A 20,057-nucleotide genomic window follows, 5' to 3' on the forward strand; every position below is an offset into this window, starting at 1 on the left:
GCTGCAAACTCACCCCCACCCACAGGCGATGGACTTCTTCCAGAAAGCCTGGACTCTCTAAAGGCTCCATGACCTCCACAAACAGCATCACCTACCGAGAAGGACCAAGTGTTCAGATAGCTGAGCCTACGGAGGATGTTCCTACTCAGACCGCCATAGGTAGCGTCCTGGTGACCGTAGCTCCTGCCCAGACAGCTGCTCTTGTATGTAACTGTGAGTTGAACCAGAAAAAAAGTTGGTTTCTGTCACTGGAGAGAATCGAGGAGCATGAATTGCTTAGATGTGGCAAGGCCGGGGGTCAGAGCACAATACAGGGCAGTCTGGTACACACAGTTCCCCGAGGGACGTATTACACAGGACCTCTGAGAGCACTGGGTGGGTCAGGCGTCGGAGGGGCAGAGGGCGCTTGTGCAGGAGGCTGTCTGTGATCTTCATGAGAGGGACTGAAGGGGCAGGGCCAGCCGGCTTGGGCTCCTGCCCTGCGGTGACACTGGTTTGAAGACGAGACGTATGCTTCTACGCAAGCCTTGGCACTTTGCCAGTGTTCATAGACCCTAGACATTCAAAAGCGACTAAAAAGACCCGTGTCACCCGGCCTAGGATGATGCCTCCACAGCGTCATCAGGGAGATAGTTTCTTCCTCTGCTCGGCCGCCTGAGAGCATCCAGCCCCCTGTTTCCATCTTGGCCAAAGACAGTAGAGGAGTTTAAGCCATTAAGTCACCGTCACTTTTCAAACTAGAGGTGATGTCCCTCTGCTTAATTAAGACGCCTTTCTGAAAATTTCCTCCATTGGCCTCCTTTTCTCTGTCAATAGTAGGACTTAGTGTCTCGGTGACCTTGAGTACAGGGTGGTGAGGGCTGCCATTGTGGACATCCCCTCCCTGCATGGCTGTGCCTCCACTTGCTAGTCCATGCCTCTACCCTAGTGGCTGAGCCCCCACTCCCAGGGGAGAGCTTCCACCCTGTGGCCATGCCTCCACCTACATACATTCCAAAGCAGCTGTTGTGCTTAGAGCTTGTTCAAAAGCCCGGTGACAGCCACAGCTGTTGTGGTAATGGGACACACGCCTTCAGTCCCAGCAGCAGAGGCAGAGGCAGGTGGGTCTCTGTGAGTCTGAGGCCAGCTTCGTCTACCTAGGGCGTTCTGGACCAATTATGGCTTCCTATGAGACCCTATGGAAAAACAAACCAACAGACAAGAAACCCTATAACATATACCTGTCATTCCCTGTCCCTCCTGGGCATGGGAGGCCACCAAGTGGGTTGGTGAGGGAGAAGTGTCTGTCCTGCTCTTGGGAGAGCCATGCACGAGTTCTGAAACCTTCCCTGTGTATCCTCTCTCCTCTCAGAGACACCACACTGTGAGCGCAGTCTTGGTCTGGTCTGGCCCTCCCCTGGATGGTTTGAATCAGCTTTTGTTGTGTTTTCCTCTCTGAGGTTGCACACTACTGGTAACTGTAAACCAGTTCTTCCCTGAGGCCTGGGGTGGCCTAGAAGTGTAGAAAAGGCCACAGGGTGGGGCTGGGGAGGGCAGAAGAGATGACTCAGATGGTATAAGTTTGCCTCCTTGGCGAGCCCGAGGACCTGAGTCTGAGCAACCATATGAAAAAGCTGGGCACCGTGGTGGTGCCTCCCTTTAAAGTTGGCACTGAGGAGGCAGACCCAGCAGGTCCTTGGGGCTCACTAGCCTGCTCTGCTGTGTTTTCTAGAAATACAGGCAGATTCCGTGCAGCGTGAGAACTCAGGGTCCCAGGTCACTTTGCGGGGAGGCCACAACCCCACAGCGTGTTCTGAGAGAATGTAAAGTGAAGGCATCCTATCCTGGAACCACCAGAGGTGACAGTGTCCTTCATCTTCAGTGCCTGCAGACCCTGGCTTGCCCTGAGCACGTGTCCTTATCCAGATGTGGAGCAGAGGACTCACCTGTCCTCTGTGTGATATCTGAAAACACAAGGAGAGCTGTGTCCTAGGTACCTTTCAGCTTCTGTGAAGACCAAAAGCAACTTAGGGAGTTTACTTCAGCTTGCATGTACCAGTGGGGGAAGCCAGGGCAGGCGCTAAAGGCAGGAACCTCGAGGTAGGAACTGGAGCAGAGCCCATCAGGGAATGCTGCTTACTGGCTTGCTCTGTCCGGCTTAGGCTCAGTTACCTTTCTTACACAGTTCAGACCCACCAGCCCAGGGTATGGAACTGGCTGGACCCTCTCACACCAGTTAGCAATCAGGAAGATGCCCCGCAGACACGCTGCCCCACCGGCCAATCTGATGGAGGCAATTCCTCTTCCAAGATATGTGAAGTTGGCTACCAGGATCAGCCATCAAGGTTTGCTCTCTGGTTCCCCTCCTCTGTGGTTTTCTTTCTGAGTGGGTGCCTCCTTTTTTGTTACCATCACTCCCTCATCTTCCTCCCACAGGCACCTGCTGTTCATTGTGTAACACATCAGTGGAAATTCCTATCCTTTTTCAATACAAGAGCCTTGGGTCAAAAAAAAAAAAAAAAAAAAAAAAAAAAAAAAAATCAACCATGGACAGAGCAAGGCAAAGAGCAGCGGCTGGAGCCAGGCATGGTAGTGCACACCTGTGACCCCAGCACTCAGGAGGCAGAGGCTGAAGGACTTCAGTAAGCTCAAAGGCCAGCCTGGGCTACACAGGAAACTCCAGCCTCCGGGCCTCCATAGAAAATCTTAAAACACGAAGCAGGGCTGGTGAGTTGGCTCAGTAGGTAAAGGTGCTTGCTGTGGAGGTCTGAATTCAATTCCTGGGACCCATGTGAAAGTGGAAAGAGAAAAACAGGTTCCACAGAGTTGTCCTCTGTCCTGAACACATATGACATATGCCCCACCACCACCACACATACATCATGCACACATATATAATAATAAAAATTTAACAAACAAGAAAAAAGGTAGCCATGGGCTATGTATTCCTCTTAGATTAAAGCTGGAAAGAGCAGTCTTTCTTGATAAGCTGTGCTACCCGAGGCTGGTGGGGGTGGGTGCAGAAAGGCGGGATGAGCCCAGAGGGAAGTGGGAGTCAAGAGACAAACCTATTAAACACGAATATTCAGTGGGCTTGGGGTGGATGCCTCTGTTCATTGATCCATGCATTTGGGGGAGGCATGTCTGTCAGGCTCCCTTCAAAACATCCCCCGGCTACTGATGCTTCTTCTCCACTTCTGCTCTGGAGAGCCCCTCTGTTACCGAACCTTTGGAAATGGCTCACACGCTGACCAGCCGAGGAAGCCAGCCACACCAAGGCAAGCTTACATCTCCCCATGGTTCAAAACAAGGAGTTGAGACAGGGTTTTCCTGTGGAGCTCTGGCTGACCTCAAACTCACAGCAGCCCCCCTGCCTCCGCCACCTGAGGGCTGGGATTGTAGGTGTCCACCACCATGTCTGGCTCAGTTGTGATTTTGCTATAAAAAAAAAAAAGGTGTCCAAGACATATAGCTAAGGGGAAAAGTAGATCTGCTTGTGGAAGGCAGCAGCAGACCACTTAGCAGGATTACATGGAGGTCAGAGAGGGGTGTGAGCGTGTACAGAAACATCTGAGGAAGCGGCAGGGTCAGTCGCCAGAGAGGTAGCCAGATCCCACCCAGGTACATTGTCTTTTAAAAGGCATACCGATTTTATATGAGTAGGCAACAGTGCCTGTTGACCACTTGCCACGTACGGTCCCTTGCACTTGACTTCTGAAAGGCTTCACTGCAGATCAGAAACCCCAGACATCCGTCACAGGAGGATAGTCTATTGGCCAGACTGTCATAGTCTAGAATGAAATTCTCCAGAATGAGATGTTGCACAGTTTATTTGTGCAACAGTAAGCTAATGAGTTAGCTGTGTAACATGCTACCCCTAAAGTTTAGTAGCTGGAGGCTAGTTATCTAGCCCTTGATGCCATGAGTGAGTGACTGTATCAGGATTTGGATGGATAATTTGGGGGTCTCAGCCAGGCCTTCACATGTGTGTTGTCAGCTGCAGCTGGGCGGGGCAGCTCTGTGTTCTGGGGTGCCTGGGTTTGCTGACAGGGTAGTGCCAATGGGGGCGCCTGTGATCACCAGAGAGGGCCCGGGCTGGCATAACAGTGTCTTGGGAGCCCACACAAGAGTTTCAAGTCCTTCTCAGTAGAGGCTTGAACATGCTACATTCCCTGCGGTTCTCAACCTGTGGGTCCTGTCCCCTTTAGGGCATCGAATGACCCTTTCACAGGGGTCATCTAAGACCATCCTGCATATCAGATACTTATATTATGATTCATAACAGTAGCAACATTATAGTGGGGGAGTAGCAACGAAAATAATTTATGGTTGGGGGTCACCACAGCATGAGGACCTGTATTAAAGGGTCACAGCATTAGGAAGGTTGAGAACCACTGGCTTAGGCTAAAGTTGCAAGCTCCAATCTAGCCTTGCTGGGGCACATTGCAGAGAAGTGTGTATGGGGGGGCGGTGTGGGGGGTCAAAGCCTGAGCCATTTCTGCAGTCAGCCCACCAAATGCCCAATGATGCATTTGCCGGGGTGGCTGAGATCACAAGAGGTGTCTCTTGAAACTCTTCCTGATAATTGCCTTTTCTGTCCCAGGCATGCCTCTGTGGCAGTTAGGGAATTGTCTTGATGGCTTCAATCCAGGCCAGCAGCAGCATCCTGCCTCTATTAAGGGGCTCTTGACGCTGATTGCCATTCCCCTGCCCTCCCTCCCCTCACATTCACTTAGCTGGCTCATTTTCATATGCTCAACACCTCGCCACAGCCTGCACCTCAGTGCAGTGCACAAATGATCGGACTCCGGTGACAGCCACCCAGCAGCTCTGATTGCAGGCTGATGGCCCCTCGGGTTCATGCCCTGTTAGACGTACACATCCCCCGCTAACGAGAAACTGCCACTTCGTTTTAGAATAGAAAAATATGGGGGGGGGGGAATGACCAAGAAATAAGATAGTTTTAATCGTCCAATTTGCCATGGTGTGTAAGTGTGTGTGTGTGTGTGTGTGTGTGTGTGTGTGTGTGAGAGAGAGAGAGAGAGAGAGAGAGAGAGAGAGAGAGAGAGAGAGAGAGAGAGAGAGAGAGAACACAATATGGACAGATGGCCCCTTATGAGGCCCTGGGGTCCAGCCTCCACTTGCTGTTTGGGGCATTTTCCTTCATGTTTGCATTACCTCTAGGTTTTTTTTTGTTGTTGTTGTTTTTGTTTTTTGTTTTTTTTAATGTTCTGAGATTAGAAAATGGGAATGCATCTTGATGGGAATGCTATGGAGACCACCTGCTGACAGAGAAAACTGAAGCAGGGACTCTGCTGCCCTGGGGACCCCCACCCAGTGTGAATTTGTCTCAGATTACTCCCGACTCTTGTCAGGGACAGCAGCGCTTCTGTGTGAGGCCAGGCGTTTGATCTCCAGCATTGAGGGAAAACAAAACCCAAGCACGGAGGACAGACACCCTGTTCTTGCCCCGATACTTTTAACTCCATCAAAGTGGTTGACCCAGGGCCCCTCCCCTGTGGAGTTCAAGTGTCTCTACAAGATAAGAGCTCCAGCTGGTTTTCAGGATCAGGCCCCAGGGCTCCAGGGTTGTGACCAAAGCCTTGTTTGTTTGGGTTCAGTTGGCTGGGCCTCCTCTGGGACCCCAGAGGGGGCAGAGGCTGCAGCCCTGATGTGGTATCTGGAGTCTTCAGTGAGACGATGGAGCTGAGGTGGGTTTGTATGGGAGTGGACCTGGACTTGAGGCCCGTACCTCCTGGAGTGAACTCTTGTCTGGTGACCGCTGCCTCATTTTCTCTGGCCTAATTCCTGGTACTGTCCACACCCTGGGAATAGTCAAGTGAGACGTGGTGTCATGGAACCAGAGGCAGCAGAGGTGGGACGGCACTAGGTTTGTGTCCTCTGGGTGCCCAGAGAAGAGTGTGGAGGGAGGACCAGGGGTGGGGGGAGGCAGGTTGTTTGAAAATGGCGAGAAGAGGTTCAGACAGGGCAGAATACCCGAACAGCCATGCATGTGTACCTAGTAGGGCAGTGCCTGGAACCTAGGGTGCTCAGAGCAGTGTTAGGGTGAGTGGTTGGAGCAACTTCCAGAAAAGTAGGAAAGACGTGCATGTCGTGTCCACGTTAGAAACAGTGCTTACGGCTACAGCTGTGGTTTGTGTTTTCCACCGAAGGAAGGTCAGGGGGATTCTACCACCCGTCTGGATCCAGCTTCACCCCCACCATACAGGGTCCCCCATCTCATCTGGTTCTGTCAGCCCTGGTGGGCTGCTAGCTCCTGGCTACTTAATGTTCTTGTTCCAGTCTTGGGCTGCCTCTTCTCTCAGCTCCTGGCTCCTGAGTCTCTGTCCCTTACTCTAGAAAAGTCAAAATGATTTCATTGACATGATATGCAAAAGTTTACATTCCCCATTCAGTCTCATAAGGGTTAGCACCCCCTCCCCTTTCATCCTCTCCTGCTCTGCCTGTGCCTGCACACAGGGTGGGTTGCCATAGAAACGGTGCCCTGAGGCTGGGCTTTGCTCTGGGTCCAGACCTCGCTGAAAGACTGGTTTGGCCCAAGCAGTGAGATCGCATTTTGGATTATGTATGTCCACCACAGCCGGAACTCAGAAGTGCTCGGCCAGGCTTCCTCAGTCCTGCCTGCAGGAAGTAAACGCTGAGGTAGGTTCGCAGGGTGCTCTGTGGAGGGCGCTTTCTCATTTAACCCTTTGAACAATCTGTCAAACAAATACAGTCACCCCTGATGTCACTTGTCACTGGTGGAAAGAAATATCAAGGATCTCAGTGGCAAAGAAATGTGTCAAGTAACACAGCGAAAAGGCGGCCGTGCGGATGGAACCCGCATCTCACAGCAAACCCTATATTCTTTCTGCTGCCCTGCCAGCCACTGCCAGTCAGTGGCTTCACAGCATAGGGCAGATATTCAAAACATAGTCTCTAGCTGGTCTCCTGACACAGATAATGGCCATCGAGAAACCACTTTAAAAGAAGCACCCTGCAAATGTGAGTCGCCTAAGGGTCATGCTAAGTTGCCTGTTCCTCTGACACCCCCATTCAGTTCTGTTTGTGATATATATATATATATATATATATATATATATATATATATATTTAAATATATTCCTGAATTTTTAAAAGCCGCTGGGATTGCTCACAGTAAATGTTGCAGTTGGCCTCCAGCCCCACTTGGGATTTTCAAGCATCCTGTTATTCTGTTGCAGACTTCATTCCTTGGTGTGTCGCATCCTGGAAGTTTCTAGCGGTACACGCCTCTCCACCTCCCAGCTGCTGCTGGCTCCGAAGCCAGAGCCACTCCCATTGAGAGACGTGAGCCAAAGGGATAGCTTTCTGGGGTGATTCTGGCCAGCCCACACGGTTTCCCAGAGCCTCACCATTCCACGAAAGAGAGGCCTAATGGGAGAGAGGCCTGGACGTGCATGGCACGTGGGGATGGGAATGCCCATCCCACAGATCCTGTCTCCCTTGTTCTCCAAACCGCCATCCTAGAGCACGACACAAAAGGGAGCTGGTCCTGCTAGACACCAAGCATGGCAGTTGTGACGTTTTTTTGTCATGTTGTTTCCTCTTATTTATACAGTGGAATGTAGGATGTTTTCAAATAAATCCTCTAAATAAGAAATTCTGAGAATGCACGACTCTGAAAATGCGCACCGATAACAGCCTTTTAGTTGGTTACATTATAAAGCATGTTGTAACAGCTTAAAAAAAAAAAATCTGAGTCGAGATGTGTTTCCATAGCCCATATGCTGAATTCTGGCATCTTTATACCTTTCCCAAGCTGTTGTCAATTAGTAAAGAAATTAATTTCTGCCTTGATCTCTGTTGTAAATCCGAGCTTGTGTTGGGATGCTGTGGGGAGATGCCCAAGGCCACACACTTTTCTCCCAGCAAAGGCACCTCAGTCGGTGGATGGAGAGACTGAAGCGGGCTGTGCCGAGTGCCCCAGGACAGAAACTTGGACCATCAGCAGACAGAGAGGAGGAAATGGCTTTTGTTGAGGGAAACAAATCCTTTTCCAGGCCGACAAGCTGTGGCCTTGGTCTTTCTGCCATCTGCGTGTTTTTCAGCCAGAGAGAGAGAGAGAAGCAACCTGCCTGCTTAAGCAACATCCCTTGCCCTGGCAAGAAGGACGGCCACACACACGGGCACACAGTTCTTGCCTTCTGTATACCAACCCCCTTCTCCTATCCCATTGATCTATGATTCTGAGTCACACCCTGCTCTTGGAACCTGACAGGATGTTGGTTGTAGTATTGTTTGAATGTGTCCTCTGATGACTGCTATTTTTTTTTTTTTTTTTTTTGGTGGCAAAAAAGGAATATATGGCACCCCTCGCATTTTGATTTGTTGCTGGTTTTAGTGGCTCACATATTGGTGGGTAACCCCCTCTGCTCCTGGAACCTCCACTTTTGAATGTTGCAGAAGGTCAGAAGACACCCCAAACCTTAATGGAAAACTTAGTTGGAAACTGTGACGTCGGATGTTTTGAAAGCTTAGTACTAAGTCACCACAGAAAGAAGAAAGGACACACAGGATGTGTCCTGGTTCCTATAAAGCACTGAGATTAAAGGCTGGAGTCAGCAATCAAAACAGTCACCGGGCCATGCCTGGAGCTGGAAGGTGCGTAGGCAGGATTTTCTGTCAAAACACTCTTGGGGGCATTTGATGTGGCTCAGGCAGTCAGTCCTGTGGGTCTGCCTGCGTCAGGACTTCAGGTCAGATGGCCCAAAGCTGGGAGTATTCCATGACCCATTATTTGGGTCATATTTATTTATTCTATAGCTCGCTCGCCATACCAATGGCAAAGAAATAGATTGCCTTTTAAAAAAAAGAGAGGTGGGGCTTGGGCTGTGGCTTAGTGTTGGCCGGGGCACTTGCTTAGCATGTTCAAGGCACCTCAGAGAAGAAGGAGAGCAGGGAAGAAGGGGGAAGAAGGGGGTAGAGGGGAAGGAGGAGGCATGGAGCACCAGACTCCATGTACAACCGGACTCCCAGCACTCCAGAGGCTGAAACCGGACAGTCACAACCTCAAGGCCGCCTAGGCGACAGAGTGGCTTCAAGGCCAGGCTGGGCAAGTAACTGAGACCCTGTCTCAAAATAAACAGTTGGTTTGTGTTGTTTGTTTTATATCTGGGATATAACCCAAAAGTAGCTCACTTGCCAGAGTAGTCGAGGTCCTAGGCTTAATCTCCAGTTCAAAGTGAGGGTGGGTGGGGGTGGGTGGGGGTCACCTCTATGACCATTGAGAACAGACTTCTTGAGCCTTCGGTGTTGTGTGCGATATGATATACAATATATGTGAACCCACTGAAAATGGATGCTTTCCCCCTCCCCCTGTGGATTTTAAAAGCATAAGTAGTCAGATGTCAGGCTCCTTCCTCCTACAGTGGAGACCTGCCCAGGCCATGGATGTCACCCAGCCTTATGGAGGACAGGAGTAGTTTACTTTTAGTTGAGTTTAGTACAGAACATGCAGGGCTTGTCTGAGCCCCACATCTTCACAGGAACTCTTAGGAGGGTGGTGACTGTACTGAGCATTTACTGTGAGCCATACATCATAATAACCACCTCACATTCGCTTGCTTGTTAATCTCACAGCATCCATGGCATGGCTTTGTGAGTCACCGGCCCAAGGCCCCATAGAGACCTCTAACCTTAACCCCAATACTCTGTTTCCCATCATGCCCTGCCTGTGGTCTCCTTGCTTTTCATGTGAAAGTCCTTTGAGTCTCTCTGACTGAAAAAGTGATAGCCCTGACCTCACTGGGTTTAGCTGCCAGAATCTCCTAGGCCTTCTGAAAGTTCTACTAAACTATTAAAGCCATGATGTCTCCCATCTGGACTGCCATATCAAATCTGCATTTCTTTCTAAAGCAATTTACTTTGCTGTGTGAAATCTCCCTTGCCCCCCACCCCCACCCTGCCCCTTTTAAGTAATTATTTTACAGAAGACAAAAGTCATGTGCCCTCTTTGGAAGTGAACTTGGTTAATAGTATTAGTAGAAGTTGTGTTTTGTGATGCTGGGGATGAACCCCAGGGCCTGACACCTGCAAGGCAAGTGCTCCACCACGAAATACAAGCCCTTCGTTAATATATATTTAAGTATTTATTCTATGTTTAATTGTGTGTGTGTCATCTTTTGTGGGTATAAACATCTGAATGCAGGTGAGCTTGGAGGCCAGAAGAGGCCATCAGATCCCTAGAGGCCGGGAATTACAGGCAGTTGTGTGTGCTACAGACCAAATTCGGGTCTTCTTTAAGAGCAGTGCACACTTGAAACTGCTGAGCCATCTCCCAGCTCTATCGTCTCTTAATACTCTTAATTAGCATGTAGCAATTGTCCATAGTGGTGCAGATTATGGGTACAGGGCATAATAATCGGAGCAGAGACACTAGTACCTCAGATAAATATAGTTTTTTGTGTGTGTGTTGGGAACATTCAAGCCTGCCTTGTTTTTTCAAATGCCACATTTACTACAGTTTCAACTGGGGTTAAACTTGGGTTTCTGTACTTTTATTTACTTGTTTGTTTGAGACAGAATCTCACATTATAGCTCAGGCTGGTTTGAACTCACAGAAATCCTCCTGTCTCTACCTCCCAAGTACTGTGATTACAGGTGTTCAACACTATACCCAGTCCCAGCTGCTGCATCCTTGTTGTTGTTGTTGTTGTTGTTGTGAATGACAGCAGGATTTCACTATGTAGACCTGGCTGGCTTGAAACTAACTGATAGACTGGACTGGCCTTGAACTCCCAGAGATCTGCCTCTGCCTCCCCTGTGCTGGGAATAAAAGTGTGTGCTAACATGCCCTGGTCCAGCTTCTGTGTTCTTATTTTCTCATTTGTGTATTATGTTTTACCAATTCTAAACTTGAACCACATTAGCACTAGTTGGGAATTTCTGTAGTCTTGTGGACAATACAGCTCATCTAGTGATATTTATGAAGGAAAAACCCGTAAAGATCTGTTCTGCGATCCGTCAGGCACTTTTCTTGTGAGGGAATAGAGCTGATAGGTGGATCTGAGAAGGCTGCTAGGGTGACCAAGGACTCAGACGACACAGGGGCCGTCTCTCTCTTCTCTTTGGAGAGCTGAACAAGTGGAAAATACTTGATGTGTTTGAAATGCAAGCCAGAGAAAGGAGACTATTGACCAGGGAGAAGGCTATCCACTAACATGACTCATGAATGAAAGCAGTGTGAAGGGGCCAAAAGCTGTCGCTGTTGGAGACCTGCTCTATGCCAGCCAGGCTGGGCACCTTCACTTACTGCTTCACAGACTGTATCTGTTTGTATGGAGCCCAGGCTAGCCTCAGACCCACTATGCTGGGAGCACAGGTGTGTACCACCATGCCCTGTCCCCCAGTGGCTCTATGACATATGTAGACATCTCCCCATTTACAGACAAGGAAGTGTTCCAGATAGTGTTTGTTTGTTTGTTTGTCAATTTGACACACGCTTTGGTCATCTAGGAAGTGAGAGCCTCAACTGAGATCTTGCCTCTATCAGATTGAACCATAAGGCGAGTCTGTGGGGCATTTTCTTAATGGTGATTTGGGACGGTCCAGCCTGGTGTGGATGGTACCACTCCTGGGCAGGTGGTCCAAGACTGCATAAGAAAGCAGGCTGAGCAAGCCAGTAAGCAGTGCTTGTCCATGGCCTCTGCTTCAGTACCTGCCTTGAGTTCCCTCTCTGACTTCCCTTCATAGTGGACTCTAAGCTGTGAGATGACACAAACCCTTGGTTTTCATAACAATAACAGAAAACAGACGAATATAGGAAGTGACCGGAAGTTCATGGCTGGCTCCTTTGCCTTCTGTTCCCCGAGCTTCCTCAGAGGCGTGGGTCTGAGCCACAGGCTCTTTACTTTAGCTTCTCTAACATGGAGAACGACATCTGCAGTTCTCTCTGATGGCTTTTTACCTGCTTATGCTTTTCCTCTGAGATTTTCCCCCGTGCATCTTCCCTTTATCTTTCCTGGCCGTCATCTAGTAATCATTTTGCTGTGGTGTCTAAATGCCCCAGGGACAACTGCAGCCTGTGAGTTATTCTCAGTCCTAGTAGCCAATGCCCAGGAAGTTCCCTTGGATGACTATCTCAGGGTGGGGGTGAAGTGCCAGGTTGGACATCAAGCTTATGAGACACCATGCATTTGTGGAGTGGGTACATCCCTGGGACACTCATGAGTCTGTGGCAACCCTTAGATTTAGAAGCAGGGACACACTCAAGTCTCCCCTGTGCTCCTCAAACACTGTAATATTCGTGGACAAAGGACTTCACTGTCCTTTGGGGTTGAAGGAGTCCCATACCCATCTCTTCTAGGTCCCCCTTGAAGTTCTCAGGACCAGTTCGCTGGCTTGATCTTGTGTCCTGCAGTATCCCATCCTCTGGTGCCTGCTGTTCTTGTGGGACGTCTGGGAATGCAGACCGTAGGGGCAGGAAATGCCTGTCATCTTGACAACCAGATGGTCTCTGGAAGCCAAGGCCAGCTAGCTGTAGTGCTGCCCCAGCCCTGTGGACTTCACCAAAATAAACCCAGACAGGAGGCCTGGGCCGGGGCGAAGTACGCAGACATGACAGCCTGGTAAGGGAGCCCATGGCACATGGCTCTCTCTATTCTGAGTTGTCCAGTTGGGACAAGGCCAAGCCCAGAGCCTGTTCCACCATCAGCCCTTCCATCTGTCCGTGGCACTGGCTTTGGTGGCAGATGGAGACAGGCCACTTTGCAGAGTCCAGTGGGACCCTTTAGAAGAACAGAGGTGAGAGATGAGGAGACACTGGTTTGTGCAGATGCCCAGCAGAGGAGCTTTGGGTTTGGAGTCCGGGAAAGGAGGTAGGTCCACTGCAGAGTCCCATAGTCAGCGGATGAGGCCTTCACTTTGAAGACAGTGGATTTTAAGTAATATATTCTGACACCTAGGGACCCTTCTTGCTCCAGGCTTGCCTCTGGAGGTGGGAGAGCCTACTAGAATACCTACATTTTCCATTAAACACACAAACACACACACACACACACACACACACACACACACACTGTCTCTGTTCTGACTTGTATAAGTAAGGCAAGGTCAAGGTTGGTTTTGGGGGAAAGCAGCAAAGAGTCAGAGCAACCACCAAGTCAAGCAGCCAACTCCAGAGTGAGATCTGGGTAGTCTGCCAAACCCAGGGAGGCCTCACACGGGAATTTCAGTTATTTCAGGTATGTCTGGCCTCTGTCTTCCTTCTCCCCCATCTTTCCTATCTGTCATCTTTCCACCTCTCATGGTGGAGGTCAGTGATCTTGCCACAGGACTTCCATCCACCCTTTCCCATAATACTCTTCCTCACCCTCCTCCCACCAAATGGTCCTCCAGCTCAATCAGACATCTTAAAGCTCTGATACCCAGTTACCCTGTCCTCAAGGTCCCACACATGCCCCAGGGGCACTTGGCCAGCAGCTCAGAGCCCCAGGGCTCATCACCAGTGGCTCTACAGTGAGTCTCTGTTGTCGTTTGCTGTAGTTCATTCCAGGAGCCATCTCTACTCATCCCCTCTGCCCTTACTCATGGTGACCCACAGAAATGCACAAAAGCTTACAGGGTATTCCCAGCGGCCTCCCTGCCTGCACTCTGCAGGCTCTGGAGATGAGGAGGAGGAACCTGGCTAGTGGTACAGGCTGGTAGTCCCAGCTCCTAGGAGCTGAGGCAAGAGGACAGAAAGTTCAAGGTCACCTGGGCAATGGAATAAATTTTCATTTTGAGAATGAAAATGAAAAAAAAAAAAATGAAAGGCAGTGGTCTAGTCCATGCCTAGTGCGTGCAAGGTCCTGTTGCATCCTCAATGCTGCCCATCTCCCAGTTTCTTACTTCCTGCCTGGTTTGGCCCTGAGCTGTGACACTAGCTTGGGAGACCACGGCCTGCTCCCAGGTTCCTGCCAACCAATAGCTGGAGCTCCATACTGAGCCTCCCAGGGTCAGTTTTCTCAGCTGCCAAATGGAAGGATCCTTGACATACAAATTTACAAGGATTGAGTAGCATGGACTTAAAGAAATCTGTGAATCCTAGACTCCCCAACACATCTCAGGTGCTTCTGTGGGGTCGGGTCTTCCTTCCCATGCTGAGGCTGTCTTTACCGGGTTTTCCTTCTGGGAGAAACTGGATGCTAGGTAGAAGCGGCTCTCTGAGTAGACGGAGATAAGGCAGTGTGTCTTCCTCCTCTGGCAGTAACAGGATGACTGGCTTTCTGGTTACGCCCTGAGCTGGTGAACTTCTTTTGCACACAGGCCTATGGGAAGGAGTTTGGAATCCCAGCACACAGACCTAACACCAGCATGTGCCATGTAGGGTCCCACAGGAAGTCAGGAGGCAGAGGGAGCTCCCACTGTGGCTTCCACAAAAAGGGCTGGGCCAGGGTGGGCAGGGTTCAGATGGGCCGGGTAGGATAACTTCAAGGCTGCCAGGCTTGGGGCTGTCCCTAACTGACGCTTTGCCTACAGATGATTACAGGAAGGAGATCCCCAAGTAAGGAGCCGATAAGGGTGGTGGCTGTGGCTGTGGTTTCCTGCAGGCTGGTGCATTTTAAAGGCTAGCCCACAAGCAACTGGTTACCTCGCCAGTAACAGCCAGTCCTGGAAGGGGCAGGGCCAAGCCCTCCAGGATAAGCAAAGCCTGCAAATACAGAAATGATAAATGAAAATGGCAAGCATGGTTGAGCTGGGTGTGGTGGTTGCACGTGGGATCCCGGAGGATGCCTGCAGCTTAGAGCTAGCTCAAGCCAGGAGTTCTCATTGCAGCAGTTCAGAGGCTGCTGCTCAGAGGATCCTGTTCACAGGTCAGTTAGGGAAAACACACCAGCGAGTCTCTCTGGCAAGGGAGACTCTTCCTACAGTACTTTGAACGTCCATCACGCACCTGTCCCCTGCCAGGCCTGTGCAGACCCTGAGCAATGGATAGGTGGACAGTGCGTGTTCCTTCCTCTTAAGAAGGGTTCCAGCAAATACAGCCTCGAAGAGCTCAATCTCTGGCCAGGATGACAAGACCAATGGGCTGCCTGATCAGAGGGGCGGGGCAGGAAAAGTGTGGGCATGTCTCGGAACTGTGGGCAAGTGGCTTGGAATGTGCTGGCTAGCAGGCCACAGGGCCAGCGAGAGCCTTCGGCAGAGTCAGGAATGCTGGGCTGGAACATGAGGGCTGCGTTCTGAAACAAAGGGGGAGACGAGAGCACAGGAACCCCCACTGGGAAGCTGGTCAGGAAAAGGAGGGGACAGGCATGGGTAGCTTAGAACAAGGAACACATCTGTGCTCGGAACCCTGCGAGTCACGTGGAGGCTGACGTCCAATAACCAAGGGGCAGGGGAAGGTGGTGGGATGGGTGGAGGCACAAAGCTAAAGCCAGCCTCGTTTGGAGACGGGATGATTTAGAGGGATTGTGGGATGTGAGCTCTGCTGGGTAGAGGGCAGAGATAAGATACCACTCAGTGACAGAGTAGATCATGAACTCATCAGGGGAAACAAATAAAATGGAGAAACAGGCTGGATTCAAATGGAAAGGAACTGTAATGCCAGGGCGGCATCACCATCTAGGATCTGAGGGAAGTTGATCTTGTGCCTTCTGCTAGGATGACTGAGAACCGGGTGTGGGGACTCAGAGCGGTTGATTGGACCATGGAGAATACCGCATTTATGTAAACACTGCCGAGCTGAGTGATTTCATGTGAAAGGAATACCAACCCAAATAGGTCCAAGATGGAAAGCCTCAGGGCTCGAGGCCATGTCTAAAGGTCAAGGGTGTTGATGTCATTATCCAGATTTCCCAGCTGTTAAAATCTGTGACTTACTCTTGAATGACTCAACTGTCCTTCCAAGTTTTTGCCTCAGCTTCTTTTCCTGTTGTTGTGATAAAACGGTCGGGGGGGGGGGGGGAAATCAGCTTAAGGAAGAGAGGCTTTCTGTGGGCTCACAGTTCCAGGTTATGGTTCCTTATGGTGGGGAAGACAAGGAAGCAGGAAGTTGAAGCAGCTGCCGCGTCCCATCTGCAGCCAGATGCTGAGAGCAGTGGACATCGTCATCACCTGCTCAGCTTGCTTCCTCCGTGTTATTCAGTCCGGGATCCCATGCCCAGGGAACATCTCACCCACAGTTAAGACGGGTCTTCCCACCTCAGTGAATGTAACCAAAGCAACCCCCGACAGCCACACCAGAGTGATTCTAGATTCTTCCAAACTGACATTTAGTGTACAGACGGGAAGTAAAATGGCAATGACTTTTGGGTAAAGATTGTAGGAATGTGGATACTTATGGAAATATTCTTCCAAAGTTCTTATACATTTGAATTTTGACATTTGACAGAAAAGTTGAGGAAAAGGTTGGGTAGGGGCCTGATCTCAAGGCTGACTTTCTGCAGGGAGCTGCAGGTGGGTTCCTCATGCTGCCTCAGAGTAGGAAAAGGCTTTAGACCAGGCTCACGTCTGCAGGGGGTTGCAAAGAGGCAGAAACGCTAAAATTTAGGGGAAGATGGGTGGGTGGGCAGAAAAAGGTGGGGCTGGGAGGAACCCCGCTCCATGTTCACAACTTTACTCGGCTTTAATTTGTGAATCACGAGACTGATCTTTTGAAGGGCAACTGTTTGCCTTAAAAATGAACGTGTGAATTAATGTGGTGCGTTATCTAAGGAATGGACATAGAAAACACAGCCAAGACTGGACTCGGAGGTTCATGCCTCTGTTTCCAGCTGCTTGGGAGGTCAGGTACAAAAATCACACGTTCAAGGACTGCTTAGGCTACAGAGTAGGTTCAAGGCCAGCGATTTGGTGAGTCTGCCTGAAAATAAAAACTAAGGGGCCCGGGAGGCAGCTCATTGATTGAGAACACTGGCTGCTCTTGCAGAGGACCTAGGTTTAGTTCCCAGCACCCATGTTGGGTGGCTCACAACTGCCTGTAACTCCAACTCTGGGGTGATCTGATACCCTCTTCTGAACCCCAAGGGCACTTGCATGCAGGTGTACACTCCCTACACACACACACACACACACACACACACACACACACACACACACACAGAGAGAGAGAGAGAGAGAGAGAGAGAATTTTTAAAAATAAAATCTTTGAAAAACAAAACAAAACAAGCACTCCTTTTTCCATGCTGCTAGAAATTCAAGATGAAGAAGGTCTGGGCTCCCCTGGGCTCCTCCTCAGCTTGCAGACACTGTCTTGCTGTCATGGCTGTCCCTCTGTGTGTCAACATCCACATTTCCTCTTCCTATGAGGACATCAGCCACATCAGGTCACATCATTTTAATTTGAATCACCTTTTAAAGTCCTCATCTGCAAACCTAGGACCACTCTTAGCCTTAGAACTTAAGCACGGGAGGAGGGGATAAGGGAGGCCGCGCAAAGGCCACTGGGAAGATGGCAATGCCCTGGTGGTCGATAGTAGACTTTCAAAATGCTGTAAACACCCTGGAGCTGGTTAGAAATGGTTGGTGTGGTGCAATTTCTGTGACACACATCTACTGCAGATGTAATACATTTTACAAGGGGACACCCTAGATAGGCAGGGGACTTGGAGGCTTTCCTCTGAAGGTGGGAAGGCTGCTGTCCAGGCACACTGGCAGAAAAGTAGCTGGGAGGCCAGGGACCTCAGTGGCAAATAGGGGTCTGAGTTTGGGTCTGGACAGCCATTTGGTTCTGGGCTCGCTAGCCTCTCCCCACTTGTGCTGTGGAAAGGGTGGTTTTGCTCCCTGGTTGCCAAGTCCCTTTGAAGAGGTGGCCCAGGCTCTGTGGGCAACACTGCCAGCTCCTGGCAGCCTGGTGCAGCCATGGCCTCCTGCGCGGGCACCTTCTCTGTAAACTGGTCCATCTTAGAGTTTCCAAACTTTCCCCACTGCCGCCAGCAGCCGTTTCTATAGCAACTGATGCCCTTCACAACCAGGGCGGGGCGGAGGGGGGGGGAGTGCAGCGACCCCAAGCAGAGGAGAAAGGGGAGGTGAGCTGCCAGGATGGGGGACAGATTGACAAACCCAAAAGGCAGAGGATGGGGCCTGGTTTTATTGCTGCTGCGTTGAGGTCCTTGTCAAGCACCCTTGACCATCTTGTTTGATTTGATGTGTGATCTCCTGGTGCTGCAGACAGGAGACCGAACACACCCGGCCAAAGGCCACCAATGAGACACAGCTCTAAGGACCAAGGAGCTGGGGATGCAGGGAAACAGCTGAGCCTCATTAAGGTGTTTTCTGTGTGTGCCTCCTGTCCCCCACTTCTTCCTTGAAAAAACTGCCTCCAAGGAAGGGTGTTGGCTGGTGTTGCTCGCTGTGCACGATGAGGCAAGTTCCTTAAGCTCTCTGTGCTTACAGGAGAGGCGTGACTGGACAGGGTTAAATGTGGTGCACATGTGACGTTCGAGGGTGGGTGGCACTAAACCTCTCTTGCCGTTTCTTTCCAGTTGGCCATGGGCAGAGCGAAGGAGAGAGGATGGTGGTCTCGGACTTCCAAGTGTTTGTCAGAGATGTGCTGCAGCATGTGGACACCGTTCAGAAGGACTACCCTGGGGTCCCTGTCTTCCTCCTGGGCCACTCCATGGTAAGCAGGCCACAGAGAGAGGAATTCAAAGCAAGCCTGGTTCCCAGAGGGTCACCTGACCTCCTGCTCCTCTGCCTCGGCCTGGATGGAATGTCCTTTTCACACACTCTATCTGTGGAGTCCCCTGCACTCCCAGCACTTAGGAGTTGAACCAGGTCCTGGAGTCCATTCCTCATGCTCAGGGCTGCAGGGATAGCAGTGAGTGGGAACATCTCATGGAGCATTCCTAAAAGCAGTTTGAGTTCCTTTCCTGTTGAGGTCTCCTAGCTCCAAGAACCAACCAAGTTTAATCTCAGATGACACCCCCCTCCCAGCATCCCCCAGGCCATTCCTTCTAGCAGGAAAGCTAGCTGGCCAGCAGCAGAGGGCTGAGAACTGCTTAGACCCAGGGGGCTGCTCTGCAGGGCACCTCCTCTCTGCCTGGCTCTGTCTTTACCATCTCTTGCCTGCCTGGCCCCTGTAAATGTTGGAGATTGTACGTCTGGCTATCAATTTCCTCTGGGCTTCAAACAGACAAGACTGACTGCCTCTGCCACCTCCTCCTCCTGCACCATCCACATTCACTCAGTACTGGGTATTATTTGTGGAACTTGAATTTTGGAATCATTACTGAACACACACACACACACACACACACACACACACACACACACACACACACACACATCCATTACTATAATTGGACTCTCCCCTGAAAAAAGGAAACAACTCATTTGAAGTTTGTCAGAATAGATGAATTGTGCGTCTGCTAGCTTTGGGCTTGAGACTAGAAAGCAATGTGTTGTTCCATTTGTGACCCACACGCAGGAACCTTCTTTGTGTCTGTCTGAAATGTTTGCCCTTGGAAAATGCAGAGAAGAGAACTGTGCAACAAAAACCCCACAGAGCCAGGCACGGTGGCTCACTCCTGTAATCTCAGCACTCAGGAGGCTGAGGCAGGAGGATTGTCATGAATCTCTGGCTGTCCTGGGCTGTAGAATAAGACTGTCTCAAATAATAATAATAATAATAATAATAATAATAATAATAATAATAAAAATAGGGAAGGGGAAAGGGACAGGGAGATAGAAGAAAAGAGAGGAAGGAGGGAGGGATAGAGAAAAAGGAAGAGAAGGGAGGAAAGGAGCAAGGGAGTGGAAGAGAGAAAGAGAGAAACAGGAAGAAAAAGGAGGAAGGAAGGAAGGGAGGGAGGGAGGAAGGAAGGAAGGAAGGAAGGAAGGAAGGAAGGAAGGAAGGAAGGAAGGAGCGAGCGATGTGCCAGTGGATGGAGTCTGCTCCAGGTCCCCGCTGGGGTTCTTGGCCAGCATGGGAACAGGTGAGGGAGTCGGGCTCACACTGATTAGAAGCCGGTGCCACTCTGTGCATTTTACCTTGCAGGGCGGTGCCATCGCCATCCTCGCCGCTGCAGAGAGACCAACCCACTTCTCTGGCATGGTCCTGATCTCGCCTCTGGTTCTTGCCAATCCAGAATCGGCATCAACTTTCAAGGTAAGAGGAT

General features: G+C 50.4%; 1 protein-coding gene across 3 annotated transcripts in view; it reads left to right on the forward strand.

Annotated features, from left to right (window-relative positions):
- Positions 1 to 20,057, forward strand: part of Mgll (monoglyceride lipase) — a 106,350-nt gene that overhangs the window by 65,828 nt on the left and 20,465 nt on the right. For all 3 annotated transcript variants that reach the window (XM_037203907.1, XM_037203906.1, XM_028854273.2), the window contains exons 4-5: positions 18,423 to 18,559; positions 19,937 to 20,047. In XM_037203907.1, coding sequence (XP_037059802.1) covers positions 18,423 to 18,559; positions 19,937 to 20,047 — 248 coding nt within the window. The remainder of the gene's footprint in view (positions 1 to 18,422; positions 18,560 to 19,936; positions 20,048 to 20,057) is intronic.

The sequence above is a fragment of the Peromyscus leucopus genome, chromosome 3 (assembly GCF_004664715.2).
Source record: "Peromyscus leucopus breed LL Stock chromosome 3, UCI_PerLeu_2.1, whole genome shotgun sequence".
Taxonomy (NCBI): Eukaryota; Metazoa; Chordata; class Mammalia; order Rodentia; family Cricetidae; genus Peromyscus; species Peromyscus leucopus.